The 17011-nt window shown below is 37.6% G+C and overlaps 1 protein-coding gene across 2 annotated transcripts in view; it reads left to right on the forward strand.

Annotated features, from left to right (window-relative positions):
* Positions 1-17011, forward strand: part of LOC106071334 (uncharacterized) — a 134210-nt gene that overhangs the window by 53026 nt on the left and 64173 nt on the right. For both annotated transcript variants that reach the window (XM_056043660.1, XM_056043661.1), the window contains exon 2: positions 15336-15555. In XM_056043660.1, the coding sequence (XP_055899635.1) occupies positions 15421-15555 (135 nt within the window). In that variant the 5' untranslated portion in view covers positions 15336-15420. The remainder of the gene's footprint in view (positions 1-15335; positions 15556-17011) is intronic.

Here is a 17011-nt window from a genome sequence, read left to right on the forward strand (position 1 = left end):
TACTAATGCTTTTGTTTGACCACTGAAGAATGGTGTAGTAACATAAATGATGGCTTCAGGTAACTTGCTGACAGTTCCGTTGAAGGCAGTGGCTTGGACGTGGTTGCCTGTGAAACGGTTTGCGTGTACGAAGCGTTCATGTACTAATGTGGACGTGCTTCCGGTGTCACGAAGAACTTCCACCTTCTTGTCTCCTACAAAGCCTGGATAAAATTTGAGACCATTGGACTTTGCAATGACTGTCATAGTTGAGTGCTCATTGTAATAGCTTCTGTTATATGAGCTTCTGTTTGGCATATATTGTGGTCTGGAGTCCTGTGAATGACTTCTGTAGCGAGGTTTGTTGTTATCTGGTTTATTGTTTCCAGGTGCTTTGTTGAGATTGTATTGCTCTCTATCGCTGTATCTTTGAGTTGGTGATGTGGGTCTATCAAAATTTTGATTTTTGGAGACTGCCTGTTTTTTCCAACATTCATGATTTTGGTGACCCTTTTTATGGCAAAATGAACATTCGGTGGTTCTGCTGCGGCATTGAGACGTGAAATGTCCTAGTTTATGACATTTGTTGCATTTGACTTTGTCATCTGACTTATATCTTGCATTTTTGTCTTGAGCAAAGCAGACAAAATTTTCTTCAACAGATGGTTTGACTGACTTGTTTGGATAGGCTGCTTTATATTGTCTGATGATCTTGGTTAATGTCTGTATATCAGTAGGATTTCTCTCTATAATGTAGGATTGAATATCTTCTGAGTGAGCATGGGTGATGTTGTCGATAATAATATGTTGACGAAGAGCTTGGTAACTTTCTTCTATTTTTGCCATGGATACCCATCTACCAAACCACATTGACATATTAGCTACAAAAATTTGAGGATCATCATTTTGCTGTGGCCTTTCATTATAGAATTTCTTTCTATAGTTGGCTGAAGTTGCTCCGTATTGGCGCAGTAGAGCTTCCTTGATATCAGAGTAAGTGCTGCGTTCATTGATGGACAGTTGTGAGCAAATGTTGACAGCTTTGCCAGTCAAAAGGGTGAGGAGTGAGCTCGATCAATGTGCTTCAGGTAGACCGGATGTTGTAGCTATTTCTTCAAATCTTATGAGATACGAGTCCATATTGTCAATGTTTTCGTTGAAAGCCGATATTTTGTTCATTAATCTGTATTTGTCAAACATACTTGAGTGACCTTGAATTGGAATGCTTTCTTTATTTTCTTTATTTTGCCTTTCGAATTCCATTTTTTCTTTTTCATGTTGTCTTTGCTTTTCGGCGTCTTGCAATTTTTTTGGTAATAGGCGATATTATGCCGCCCACGCCTGATCTGGTTCTTTCTGTGGTCCTACCGTAGACCATAGGCTCATAAATCTACCCTCCAAAGCTGTACCATCGCAAATTAATATTAAGCCGAAAAAAAAAATTAGTTTTTACGGTTCCTTATTATTGCTGTAATAGAGGCAACGCCATATTGTTATGATGTTCTGGAGAGGAAGTAAAGAAAAAAATGTCACTGAACTATATATCGTTTGGAGCACTATATTATAGTTTAGGATTAGGTTTAGTAGGATCAAAATAAAAGGTTTACTGCTAGGTTTAGGGTTAGGTTTAGAATAAGAATTAGGTATAGAATTAGGGTTAGGTTTAGAATTAGGTTTAGGGTTAGTATTTAGGTTTAGGTTTAGTACTAGGTTTAGGGAATTAAGTTTAGGGTTAGGTTTAGGGATAGGGTTAGTGCTAGGTTTAGGGTTAGGTTTAGTATTTAGGTTTAGGGTTAGTGCTAGGTTTAGGGTTAGGTTTAGTGCTAGGTTTAGGGTTAGATTTAAGGTTAGGGTTAGGTTTCCCTAAACCTATTCTAAACCTAACCCTAAAACTAACCCTAATTCTAAACCTAAACCTAACCCTAATTCTAAACCTAATCTTAAACCTAGCACTAAACCTAACCCTAATTCTAACCCTAACCCTAATTTTAACCCTAACCCTAATTCTAAACCTAATAATCCTAATCCTAAACCTAACCCTAAACCTAATCCTAACCCTAATTCTAAACCTAATCCTAACCCTAAACCTAATTCTAACCCTAATTCTAAACCTAATCCTAACCCTAACCCTAAACCTAATTCCAACCCTAACCCTAAAGCTAGCACTAAATCCAAATTTTGATCATACAAATTCCATCAAAATAATATATAGTTCAGTGATACTTGCTCTTAGTTTATTGTTTTTTAAACTTCTGGGATCGAGAGTTACATCCTCTTAAGAACGTAGTAAACAAAATGGCGTATTTTTCATTACAACAATGATAAAAGAACTTGAAAACTAAATTATTTTTTTTCGGCTTAATATTAATTTGCGATGGTACAGCTTTGGAGGGTAGGTTTAGGAGCTTATTGTCTACAGTAAGACCACAGAAAGAACCGGATCAGGCGTGGGCGGCATAATATCGCCTATATTGTCAATGTTTTCGTTGAAAGCCGATATTTTGTTCATTAATCTGTATTTGTCAAACATACTTGAGTGACCTTGAATTGGAATGCTTTCTTTATTTTCTTTATTTTGCCTTTCGAATTCCATTTTTTCTTTTACCCATCTACCAAACCACATTGACATATTAGCTACAAAAATTTGAGGATCATCATTTTGCTGTGGCCTTTCATTATAGAATTTCTTTCTATAGTTGGCTGAAGTTGCTCCGTATTGGCGCAGTAGAGCTTCCTTGATATCAGAGTAAGTGCTGCGTTCATTGATGGACAGTTGTGAGCAAATGTTGACAGCTTTGCCAGTCAAAAGGGTGAGGAGTGAGCTCGATCAATGTGCTTCAGGTAGACAGGATGTTGTAGCTATTTCTTCAAATCTTATGAGATACGAGTCCATATTGTCAATGTTTTCGTTGAAAGCCGATATTTTGTTCATTAATCTGTATTTGTCAAACATACTTGAGTGACCTTGAATTGGAATGCTTTCTTTATTTTCTTTATTTTGCCTTTCGAATTCCATTTTTTCTTTTTCATGTTGTCTTTGCTTTTCGGCGTCTTGCAATTTTTTTTCTTCTAATTGCATGCGTTTTTCAGATTCTTGCCTTTGTTTTTCAGATTCTTGCCTTTGTTTTTCAGATTCTTGCTCTTGGTATTCTTTTTCTTCTTGTTTCTCTGCCCACTGGTCTGGCTTTGGGATTTGCTTTTCTTTGGCTAATTCTATCAATTCGAAGAGTCGTTGTGTTCTGGAACTGGAGGCCATATTTTATTTCTTTGTTAGTTTCTTGTATTGGAGCAAAATGTACAATATCTGGATTTTGGCTTTATCTCAGATATAATAATAATATAATGACAAGGTTCTTGAAGCCTCAATTTGCTAATAAATTCTTGACAGTAGACTTGTAGTTACTGGAGTCGTATGATTGAATATATAAATCTATTGAGCCGATGTACTTTTTACTGGTTTAACAGTTGGTTAAATCTGGTCTTCTGTTTACTTTGTGCTGCACAAATGATTATTTACTGGTCTTCTTTATAATGCCAGTTATTTGATTTACTGGTCTTTTTTATAATGCCAGTTATTTGATTTACTGGTCTTTTTTTATAATGCCAGTTATTATGTATATTGGTCTTATTCCTTTTGCCAATTACATATAATAAGATTTCGTGAGTTAGACGTAACTCTAACGAAAATCTTTATAAAAGAATTATCGATAACCAACTGACCTGTTAAACACAGAAATTCTGTCCTCCGTTAAATAAGAATGAAGTTCCTTTGAAGAGTTTTAGAAATTGGTCCTAGTGCCTAGATCTTGAATAAATTTCGTTAAAAGTTGTCCATGAACTTTTATTTGTCGGAGAGTGCCAGATGTGACAACATTTTGGTGGTGAGATGCGTTGTCATGCCGGGGATTTTACTTGAATTCAATAGTTAACAAAATTGACGATCTAGACTCACAAATTAACGATTCTTTGATAAAACAAAACTCTGGAACTTTATTTAAAATACAACGTAAGTACAGTTTATGTACAAATTACAAATCAATGAGCAAGTAACACAGTACAAAGGCTTTTCAAACAGAGCTCTTAGAAACGTGACTGACTACAAGGACATTATTTTATCGACTGACTTTACCTTCTTACTACCGCCAATTCTCTGGCGCTAACTCTTTTCAAAAATGTCTTTGTTTAATTTCAAATCAACCAATAGATTTCAAACATACTAATTAGGTCCCTTGGGTAAATCCTGAATTGAATGTCAAGTGTCTAAATTTGAGGATTAAATCCCGAGACTCATGTCGAGGGCTTATATTTCTTTTAAATGTGAAATGTACACAATTCTATAATGTAATCTGTGACAGGGCCCTATGTGAAACGGATATCGCGGGGCCAAGTTTGAGGCGTGAGAAGCTTCTTTCACCAGATTCCACCATTACGGGTATTGCATAATGCGCGTGGGATTGGCGTTTTCCATATTGAATGACAACCCAAAATGTCAATTTTTGTCTATATATTTCAGGAGATTTTTATGAGTTTTCAAAATATTTTAATAATTTCCGGAGATTTCCAGGACTTTTTCGTATATTTTGCAACTTTAGGAGATTTCCAGGAGTTATAAAATGGTTTAATTTAATACCTTACACCTAGAATTAGCGCGGGTCCTATGAAAGTGCGGGGCTTACTGTTATAAGTTATAAAATGGTTTAATTTAATAATTTACACCTAGAAGAAACGCGGGTCCTATGAAAGTGCGGGGCCACCGCGGTCGCATAGGTTGCAGAGGCCTAAGGCCGGTCCTGCAAAATAGCGGCGTATGGTATGCCGTGGGTCGACTAGTATGTTAGAAACAAATTCATGTGGTTTCTGAAAGTACCTGCAGAAAAATTCAGGTCCAGAGTATTGCACATGCCTTTTAGTAATGAGACTTCTTTGTAAATAGATCAAAACTAATGAGAAATAGGCCAAGGTGACATTACATTGCGTGTCACCTTCGAAACAAAAGTAACAAGTTTAAGAGATCTTTCGAAAAGAACCGATTCAAGCGGACTTACATCTATATATATAATTCTCTTCTTCCCTCAAGAATTTTGTCGAGTAGTAAGAAGTATTTCTGTCCACGAGAAAACAAGAATAGTATTCACACTACGGATGACTGGCTGCGCGCTTGACTGTCGTTTAAATGTATCAAACCCTGCCCGCTCCCATCCCCCATTGTCCTGCGGGAGGTTTGGACTAGGAACTAATCTAAGTAATCTACTATATGTAAATAGCAGGGCCGGACTTAACCATTGTGGCGCCCTATGCGAAACAGATTTCGTGGGGCCAAGTTTGGGTAAGGAATTTAAGAGTTTTTTACAAAATAAATTCGTCTATGCATTTTATTCATTCTTTACTACGTACAAAATTACTTTACGAGCCTTGCATGTAGCAAAGTCATACTGTATATCGTGATAATTCTGTTTCCTACATAGATACCGCTCAATAGCAAGAATTACCAAATGTTTCAATCTATCTTTGAGAATTGTTTTCCATATTGAATGACACCCCAAAATGACAATTTTTGTGTATATATTTCCGTATATTTTAAGGACTTTTTCGTATATTTTGCGATTTCGGGAGTATTTCAGGAGCTACTGGTAAATCGACCGGAGGGCGGGGGAAATCTGTTTTAAATTATAAAATGGTTTAATTTAAAAATTTATACACCTTCAATTAGAGCGGGTCCTATGAAAGTGCGGATCCTTTGAAAGTGGGGCCCACTGCGTCGCATAGGTTGCAGTGGCCTAGGACCGACCATGCAAAATAGCGGCGCATGCTACGCCGCCGGTCGATAGTAGCTTATATTTTGGATGTGAACATGTGATCATGACGGCTACTGCCTTGTGTGATTGAAACTGTGTGAGGCTTGAGTCGTACTACAACCAGGGTCGCCGCTACCTATTATGCTATGTGTGCATTGCACGCAGCCAGCCAAATTTGAAGGGCGTTCATTATTCCAAGTTTTTTTTTTTTTTTTTTTTTTATTTAATAATAAAAAAATATTTAAATATTTTATATAAATTCTAATGATTTCATTACATTTCAAAAACGTGGGGGAAGAAATGATATTCGAGCAATAAGAAGTTATTTTGGAAACTTTGTAAAAAAAAAAAAAACGAGATTTCAAAGAGAGTTTGTGTTATCAAACAAATTCAGAGGCGGTCCCCGTCGGAGTCGGATCCCTGTCGAATCCGCCTATTCGTAAGAAAAATTCAAGACATGATTTTGTTTTGATTGTTAAAAGTAATGTTTCAACGATTCATTTGGCGTTGTAAAAAAAAATGTCTGTAAAATGTTTTACATGTTTCGGATGTTCCTTCAAAGTTAAAGATAATTACTTCCTAGTCCAAACCGTCCGCAGAACGAAGGGGATGGCAGCGAGCAGGATATGAGCCCGGGACTGTCGAGATCATCAGTTCAGCTCGCTAACCGCAAGACCAGGCATTGTTGTTATCTTAATAACAAACTAATAACCTATTATTGATAAAAAGATATATTACACATTACGACATGACAACTACCGGATATGTATAATTTGTCAGACGAGCGATTTTAGATAATGTAGTTTAAAAAAAAAAAAAAAAAAAAGAACGGGTATCGAGCTTGTACATCGGCAACGTCTGCCACTGGCGGATCCAGAACTTCGGGGGGGGGGGGTCGATTTTTCTCCAAACCCTAACCCTAACGCCCTATAAACCCTAACCCTAAGCATAAACGCGCGTACAGCATAAATATATTAAAATCAACCTTCGGCAAAAAAAAAAAAACACTAACAAACTAACCAAACCAACTATCTAACACAAACTGATCAAACCAACTATCTAATTAAATCACTACAACTACAACACTAGACCTAGATCTATACTAACACTTAAACAAGAACACCTTAGCCTTAGTACCTTACTATTAGCCTTCACTAAGAACAGAAACAGACTATAACTAAACCACTAACCCTAACACTACACTACAGAAACAAAATATAATATAATATGAAAATAACACTAGATTTCCTAGCCTAGATCTACAGCAGCAATAACAATACTATCAATAGCCTCAATAGCAGAAACAAAATAACACTAGATTCCCTAGAATTAGAATAGATCTACAACAGCAATTATAGCAGCAATATTAGATACAGCAGCATGTATTTCAGCAGCTATATTCAGCAGCTATATTCAGCAGTAATAATAGCAGGCCGTCCCAGGTACAGAATTATAGAAATAATTAAATAAGTATACGCTAGATCACTAAGATCATCAACTGTCACACAGACAGTGATATACTTTACTGCCCGCTGGTCAACTGTACACTCAACTGTTTTAAGACAGCATGTGCATTACTTTTTATACTATCCCGCACTAACCTATATAAAAATAGGTGGAAGTACAATTATAAAATCTGACACTAGCCTATAGGCTACAAAGAAAGAATATACAAAAATAGCTCTAACCTATAAAACAAAAATACATATAAAAATAGCTCTGGGAGGGCAAGCTCACATAGTATTGCAATATTCCAAAAATTTAATTAACGGTATTAAATCTAGAATTATCTTTTTCTCTCACTATATATATATATATATATATATATATATATATATATATATATATATATATATATATATATTGTTACGATCTCTCTTCCTAATCCGGCCTTCCGTAAACACTGCTAAAACTCAACACAACACATCAACACATCAAGAACTTGACAACAAGAGCTCCACAATATCGGGTACTTTAATAATGAGTGAATAAGTAGATAACAGCCAATACTAGACAATTGGCATCAAACACATCAACAACTGAAATGTCACTCTGTACATCATCGTACAAAACTCTACTGTCTCTCTTTCTGGACTTGTACATCAACACATGAGGACTCGACCAGGACCGACTTCATAGCCGACTAACAGTCCCGGTCTCGACGCTCTCCGGTCTTGAACTGCCGCTTTCCTACACACTGTGTCCTCGTACACGCAGGCTTTCGATCACATGACCATAACATTGGTCATATTTGCGTGTAATCGTGTAATCGTAGTACTGTCCCTTGTCCATGGCCCCGCTGACCTGAGTGATTCACGTGTGTGTCAGCAGAGCCTATAGTTAACCCTTTTACGCCGCCTATAGGGTCATAACACTATATATATATATATATATATATATATATATATAAACATCCATAACAATCTATTATAGAAATTTAAAACTATTGTCAGGTTTCGGAAGGGAAATTAAAATTTAATCAGATTTTCAATTGCTTTTAGTCTATTCTTTTTCTATATTAGCATGACGTATAGACAGACAGACAAAACACACATAAAATGCGGATTTAATCCTTATACATATTTAGTCTAACTAGCCCATTGTGACATAATGGAATTTTTACCGTTGACGTCATACTGAGTTAATTATTTAAATGAAGTGCTAAAATAACTCGATGCACCAATGTCTATTAGCCCTCGACAAGTTGCTCGAATTGATAAAGACATTTTTTAGTCTCACTAGGCCGTGTGACGCTCTGTCACAACCTCACTAAGTGTTCGACTCCCATTTCGGCATAGGATTTCCTTGTTTGAGACCCGATCTGTGTAACTGACTCCCAAAATCCGTCTCAGCCATTTTTGTTGAGCTACATTTAGTCTTTTCCCAATGTTGACAGATGACTTCCATGCATTCCCATCATTTGTTATGATGCTGCCAAGGTACGTGAACTTGTCCAACTCTTCAAGCTTGGACTCGACAAAATTTTAGTCTTATCCAAGTTTATGCGGAGGCCAATTTTGGGTGTCTCTCTATCTAGGCTCTCCGTCATTTCTTGTATGCATTTATTTGTAGCCCCGAATATTGCAAAGTCATCGGCAAAGTCCAAGTCCGTCATTCGGTTTTGTTTTGTTTACACCATGGAATGCATATATCCATAATCCATATATCCATAATCCATATATCCATAATCCATATATCCATATATCCATAATCCATATATCATGAATAATATCCCATAGCGAAAATTATAACAATTCCAGTAAACATAATGAACATAAAACACGTCCGGGCTTTCTAACGATCCCAAATAATAACTCCAACGATAACTAAGTTAATGACTGAACAATGTGTGTGATACACGTTCTCTCTGTAAGAAGCTCAAATAATAACTACCTAATACATTTCACTTTCTTTCTTTCTAAGGCTCAAAGGTTTTTCACGTTCTTTTCAGCATATTGACTTAAGTGATCAAATGTCACCAATAAGACTGTGACATATGCCCTCTCCCCCCAGAATTTTTTTTTCTGGAATGAAACCACATTCATGTATCATCCCTATTTTTTTATATACATCATGTTTACATTAAAATATGATACTGGTATTACCAACATTAAGTCAAACTAGATATAATTTTTATTCATAGTACTCATTATTATAGATAAATTTGTGAATATTGTGAAAAGAAAAAAAAAAAAAGAAATTCACAAGATGAAGAGATCTAGAAAGAAAAAGACAAACCAAAAAAAGATTTGTGACAACACAGTCTACTCTAAAATGAAATGAATAAACAGAAGCTGTTGACAGAAGCATGAGGATACACTACAATGCTATGCTTCATAGGTTTTGGTAGACGACACGTCCATCGCAACTTTGAGACAACAATAAGATTTTTTCACTCACTCGGATTTCTGCCTTGTCTCTGCCGCAAAACAGTAGACCTACCTCTTGATGGTGAACCCATCTTGATGTGTTGATTGTGTGTTCACTTGGATGTTACACACATTACTGACTTTTAACTTGACGAATGCTGAAATAATACTGACGTGCTCAACAAGCTTTAGAATTGTACTCTATAATATAAAGCAGAAAGTAAGTCGGCAGGGCCGCCACCACCTTTTGTGCAATGTATGCATTGCACGCAGGCGGCCGACTTTAGGGGGTGCCAAATCATTATTCCAAGGTTACTTTTTTTTAAAATTATGAATAAAATAATATTTTAAATTAATTCTAATTATTCCATTATCCTTTGAAAATATAAACGATATTCGTACATAAGAAATTATTTTGAAAACTAGAACAAATAAAATAGAGCAGCGTGCGAGGGATTCCCACGGTTTTTTCCATATGCGCCTACTCGTTTCTGGCCTTGAATTTTTGCGGTTGTTTGTAGCTTTGGTTTTGAGTTGAATGGCCCGCCCTGTAAGGAGATCTTTTACTGGTAATTTTAAAAAATATTTTCACTAGTTGGGGGGGGGGGGCGTTAGTTCCTCTCATATGAAAGGGGGGGGGGAGAGCGCAACGTCCTTACAAAAGGGTGTGTTATGGAGTGTGTGTGTGTTTTCCAAGCGTTGGTGAGAAGAGGTTAAGATATTGTAATAACTGAAGGGAGGCATCTCAACGAGACATAGACGTTTATTTACACGGAGACATGACAAACACAAAGGGCATCTGCCTTGAGTACAGCATCTCCATATTGGCTCTCTACTTGGGCAGAAATCGTTTGCGTCTTAGCACTTTTCGTCCCGAAAAGAAACACTGTAGCTGAGGTTTGATAGTTCAGGTGGAGGTCGATCAGTGGGAGTCACAGGCGGAAGGGAGCGTGTTCTCCACGAAGCTATCCGCATTGTTTTCCTCCAGTGCCGCTTTCTCTTTCTCCAGTTGACCAGGCTGTTGTTGCGACGATGACGTGGCCGTTTGACACACAAAGAGATAGTGTCGAGCACTGTTTTCTTCAGCACAGCCGTTGATCGGACACGCTGTCTCAGCAGACCTTCCCGACAGACGCCTCTCAAGGGAGCTGCAGGTTCACATGCAGCCACGTTGCAAACAAAGTCAAATGCAACGCAGTCATCCTCAGATAACAGTCTCACGTCCAGAAGATAGGTCTCTTCAGGTTCAAGCGGAAAATGTCTTCCTCTTGACAGCTCAAGTTAAGAGTGGTTTGATTGATATTCATCTATGCCAATGTCGATGATGATGGTAGAAGTACATATGCCCTGTTGGTGGTTTTCTTGGCATCTAAATTCTATGTGTGATGCGCTGCACGTACAGTTTATGGTAAACTTCTGGATGCAGTTGTCAAGCTTCGAATTTCCCTCGTGAGCACCGGCAGAAAGGCAGAGGTCTTTAAGGTCCATAGCAACAGGCTTGAACGCAGACCCAACGTTGTCTTGATCTGTTCAGCTCATTAAGGTACTGGTAACAAGTACAACAGGAACAAACGCTTCAGGCACATAACAGACTTCAGTTAAGGTACTGGTAACAGGTACAACAGGAACAAACGCTTCAGGCATGTAACAGTCTTCAGTTTCTTCATTTGTCTCTTTCCCTTCGATTTGGTACATCTCGTTGAGATCATTACAGCAATCATTGTCACGTTTCTCGTCTTGAAAGTCACAACCACAGAACTTGCCCACAACACAGACACAGACGGCGCTCCATTCCCCAGCGTTAACCTTCACCACTGTTTGTGCAGTCACGCAACTTCTTTACCAACGAGTCTACAGGCAACTGCTCCTTTACCAACGAGTCTACTCCTTCTTTCACTTGAGACACCATTTTATCTACCTTGTTCCCTATACTGTTAATTTGTTCACACAATGCATCAATACCTTCACTTATCTTGCCAATAAGCTCATAAATCTCCGGTTCAATTCCAAATAGGTAGGTCTCCGGATCTTCGTCTTCATTGTTTCAAAGATGCCATTGTGCTAGAATCCTACCTCCTCTCGTTGAGTCGCCTATGATCCCACTTCTGACACCAATGTAATAACTGAAAGGAGGCAACTCAACGAGACAAAGACGTTTATTTACACGGAGACATGACAAACGCAAAGGGGCATCTGCCTTGAGTACAGCATCTCCATATTGGCTCTCTAGTTGGGCAGAAATCGTTTGTCTCTTAATGTCAACAGGATTGAGTCGCCTATGATCCCACTTCTGACACCAATGTAATAACTTAAGTGAGGCAACTCAACGAGGTACATCGATATTTATTGACAAAACATCACAGGTACACAAACAAAATCTATCTTAGGCACAATCTCTCCATATCGGCTCTAGACTAGGCAGAAATCGTTTGTCTCTTAATGTCAACATCCTGTTGTAGTCTGGTTACTAGAAGTGCGCATCTCTGCACTAGCCTGGATGGTGGTGCGCATGGAAAAGTTATAACAATATTTATAGGTGGTTACGCAGTGACAATGATGAAATTAACGTACCTAGTGCAAATATGAGACGGCCATGATTTTTAGACATGAAAAAGTTAAATCGTAAATAATAACAGTTATATTGAGTTTTTGTTCACAAAGAAGTTAGTTGAAGTTATTCAAAGTTTATTTATCAAAAAATATATAACGCCTTCATCGGTTCAGTTGTACCCTCTGAGTTGTTTGGAGCTACAAGCCTTTATCGGTTCAGTTGTACCCTATGAGTTGTTTGGAGCTATAAGCCAACAATCGACCAACAACAAGGAGGGTAGGCGGGAACAAAAAGGTTCAGACCTGTTCAGACCCGTTCAGACCTGCCGCATCTTCAAGTCTATCTCCAGGAATAACGTTTTACAACGCTTACAAATTATGTAGGCAATTTCCGAAAAAAAACAACAAAAAAAACAACGTTTTAGTGAAGTTTCATGACGTAATTTTGGATTCTATACACAGCGTTAAATTAATATAAATGAAAAATAAAACCTACAAAATTATGACTAAGTTTCTTTTCTTTTTTATTACATTCCTTAAAAAACTCATGGGCCTCACTGTGGAGGCCTACATCGCTCATCTGGGCTCCAACTTTTATTGGGAGCTCGAACCAAAAATGTTATCTAGGAAGTCTGTTGAGCCACATTTAGTCTTTTCTCAATTTTGATAGATGACTTGCTGCCAACAGGAAAACTAACGTATGTAAAATAGCCCTAAACCAAGCTGAAGACCCTCAAAAAAAAGTTGCCTATTACAGTCTCATGGATCTAGGTCATGTTTGCTTAAGACACGACCGAAAGGTCACGCATGTGCAGACCAGAACATCTCGCGATCTAAGGCTAAATCAAAATATGAGATATGATATTTTTTTTACTTTTATATACATATATATATATATATATATATAATGTAATCATTTCATTATTTAATCAAATTAACCTTTAAAGGTGTGTTTCAAAAACATTTTTTACATAAAATCGTTCGCAATAACTTCGACCTTAGCCGTCTTGACATACGTTTTCAGAGCTTCATTCATATATTGCGCGCAGCTTACATGCGCAGAGTAGACACACTATGAGCGTTTAAACGACGAAGAAAATATAATTTGACACGTTGAAAAGTGAGGCTCTATTAAATGTACTAACATAAAATAAAATAATTAATAAGCTTCAATATATGGCAAATAAACCGTAATTATAAACTGATAGATCAATAATTTGTAGATGTATTTTTACCTAAGAAATGAATCTAATATAAATCTAGGCCACTTAGCTTTAATTACTAGTCTTTTTGTGTTTAGCTATTGACTGGGCTACTAGGCATTCATATTTCTTAGATTCTAAAATTTTTGATAATGTTATTTCAATATAAGATATTGTATTTAGGTTGATTGGCTATTTTAATAGTTTCATTAATAATATTTTTAAATTCATGTATTCGCTTTATTTATAACAGTATTTTATATATTTTTTTCTAATGCAATAGATCATGGGCCATATATATATATATATATATATATGTACATAATTAATCTTTATTAATATCACGGTCAAATAATCTTGAGAATCTTGATGTTAAATAGCTTAACTGTCACTGTCTCTTGTTGATTGATCTTTGCCGAATAGTCAGTGGTGCTGAGATCTTGTAACCGTGATGCCGAGGATTTTGTATGAAGTATATCTGTAGGTCTAAAGACTATCTTAAAGATTGAATAAGTGAAGATCCTTTTAAATTCAAATACAGAACTTTAATTTACCAACTGAGAATCACTAAACATATAGTACTGTATTTACAATAGTAAACTGTATCAGATGAATAACTTCATACTATAAATTTAAATAATGTATCTATTCAGATGTCTACTAGATCTACTAAGTACAAAACTTGTTGCTAAGAGTACGTCTTTACTCTACAAGGTTTACATCTAGGCTGAAGATTCTAGATCCCGCGTTTCCTCCCAAATCATTTCTAATATTATCTAATATAATAGTATAGCTTTTATATAGCAATACTTTCATGCTTATAGCATGCTCATAGCGCTTTGGTCCAATCTCATTTGTGAACCAGTGGGGGGAAGGGGTACCTAGGAGTTGGTTTTCCATGCTGCCTTTAGGCGCTCAGTAAAAACAACTCTGCACGAGTCGGATGTCGAACCTCGAGCCCCCTTCTAGGTAGCCAAGACAAGTCAAGTTCAAGCGCACTTAGCCTCTCGACCACGCTTCCCGCCCTTAAGGTTTGCTTTAGCCAATCCAAATACTCCGCGCCTAAAGCCAAGATGTCACCGAATGTGATGATGTCATGGGAAATTTTGACACGTGCGTGCGCGGTTTTTCCATACAGGGCATAGACATAGTTTATTTTAAAAAAGACTTTGGTTTGTACATTAATGCGTGACAATTACACTATGACCCTTCATTCTTTCGGAAAACGTTTATTGTAACTTAGAATAGGTTCTTCTTGGAGTTAGTGAAAAAAATTGAGAAAAGACTAATATGGCTCAACAAAAATAGCTAAGACGAATTTTAGAAGTCAGTTATAGAGATCGGGTCTCAAACAAGGAAATCCTATGCCGAACTGGGAGTCGACCACTTAGTGAGGTTGTGACAGAGCGTCGCATAAGGTTTACGGGACTTGTTTTCCGACAAAATGAACTACACATACCAAGAGTTGCGATGACATGGAGGCTAAACAGGGACGTCCTCGTATAATATGTCAGTGACAGATCTTTGTGGAGATACATTGCCGCCCAATGCGCAGAACGGCGCGACAGGATCTAAGACTAAGTAATATTTTCGAAAAATTATAACATAGAAACGTCAAACCAGGTTTTTTCCAGTGTGGCCAATCGGCTAGTAATTCTTTTCCCAAAGATACACATAAACTGTCAAATTTCTTGGAAAATAGTTAGGACCGTTTTCGAGATCCTTATTCACCCACACAGGTTTTTGTTTGTTGCTTTTTACTTTTTTGTTGAACCAATACAAATGTGTAAGGTGATCAGAAGAATTTTGAAATCGACTAGAGTTTAAGGATATTCAAATTCAAGAGGACGAAAAAAAAAACAATTACCGACTTGTTCATTTCGTGATAATAATGAAAAAAGGGGCTAAAGAATCTCATGGTATGATCTTTTTTTGAACAGAGCACTAGCAGAACGGAGAAAACTATTTGACCTGTAGAAGCTTTTAATATCACTGACACTTATTCAACTGGTGCTTACAAAAATCATGAATAATTCTGATGTAGAAAGTCAAAGGCACAAGATTCCTCCTATGAAAAGATCGTGCAGTTCCAAGAGTAGCATCAAATCTAAGAAGAAAGAGCTACGCAGACAAAGTTTGGATCACGACTATACTCACTCGGTAAGTTCAAATGAAGACTAAGACAAATATTTCATGTATATGCACCACATACCCCGTTTTATATTTAGTATATACGTTTCTATCCAAATTCTATACATTTTGTAATAAACCTGGTGTAGACACAGATGGTATATGGTGCAGTGCTGTGTGTGTTTTTAGCGTACGCAAATCGCGCAAGGTCTGTGTTAGACGAGCGGTCAACCTTGACGAGTGACAGTACACGGCATTTAGGGAAGGATCTGTGTAAGTAATCAGGCAAGTCGCATCGAATGTAGTCATGTGATCAACCAGAATGGTCTAGCGACTTTCCATCCGTTTCTAGAAGGCCTATACATAAGATCGAATGTGTCAGAGTCAAGTCACTTCACGTTTCCTCGCAATTTTACAAGTACGAGTCAAAGTCAGAACCAGCAAGGTGTGAAGTCAGTCCGGAACAGAGAATTGAGTGCATAGGTCCAGTGCATACGTAAGAGGCGAAGGTTTTGTACAATTAGTGTTACGTTGTTACCATTTGTACAGTATTGGTTTTGTGCCTCCTCGTGTGGCTGGTGAGACCTATGTGCAGGTTATTCCTGCTGGAGCTGGTGTCATTGGCCTTGCTTTTCTCTTTGACGCTTTTCTTCTGACGGCGCCGTTCTCTTGTCCTCAGCAATTTGTGCGCCAGTTTTCACAGCGCGACGCCATGATGCTCTGTCTTGTGCTTTTGTTTCCAAGGTGGCTGGGTCGATGCTGAATGCTTTCAGGGAAGCTTTGAGGGCGTCCCTGAAACGTTCTCTTTGTCCACATGTGAGCGCTTCCCTTCATTGGCCATACCGGAGTCTTTTAGGTATGCGGCGTTCTTCCATTCTGCAGACGTGTCCAGCAAATCGCAGCTAAGACTGGATTGTGTGGATGCATTGCAGACCCGCTCTTCGAAGGACTTCAGTAGTTGGTATTTTTTCTTGTCATTTAACATTCAGTATATCCCAGACATTTGTAGACAGTCTGCAATAGGCTGCACTGGCCTTGGCGATATGCAGGTCGATTTCATTATCGATCTTTCCGTTTCTAGAAGTGTGCTGCCAAGATAGGTGAATCTGTCCACTGCATTTATATCATGTCCATTTATTATGATGCTTGGATCCGAGTAGGCTATAAGATATAAGACTTCAGTCTTTTTTGTGTTTATGGTAAGACCAAAGTCTGAGCATGCTCTTGAGAAGTCCCTCAGAACTCTGGAAGATCGTGTCAAATTATGGATGTCCACAAAAATTCTTATCCATGAAGGCTCGTGTCCAGGAAATTGGAGAATCATCAGAAACATTGGAAGTATCAAACGGGGTAAAACAAGTCTGTGTCCTAGCACCCACACTGTTCAGTATTATGTTCTCTGTAATACTGACAGATGCAGTCATAAATAGAGATAACAACGGAATAAATATAACATACAGAGCTCTATTTAGTCTCTCAAGAGTAT

This window comes from Biomphalaria glabrata, chromosome 10 (genome assembly GCF_947242115.1).
Source record: "Biomphalaria glabrata chromosome 10, xgBioGlab47.1, whole genome shotgun sequence".
NCBI classification, from domain to species: domain Eukaryota; kingdom Metazoa; phylum Mollusca; class Gastropoda; family Planorbidae; genus Biomphalaria; species Biomphalaria glabrata.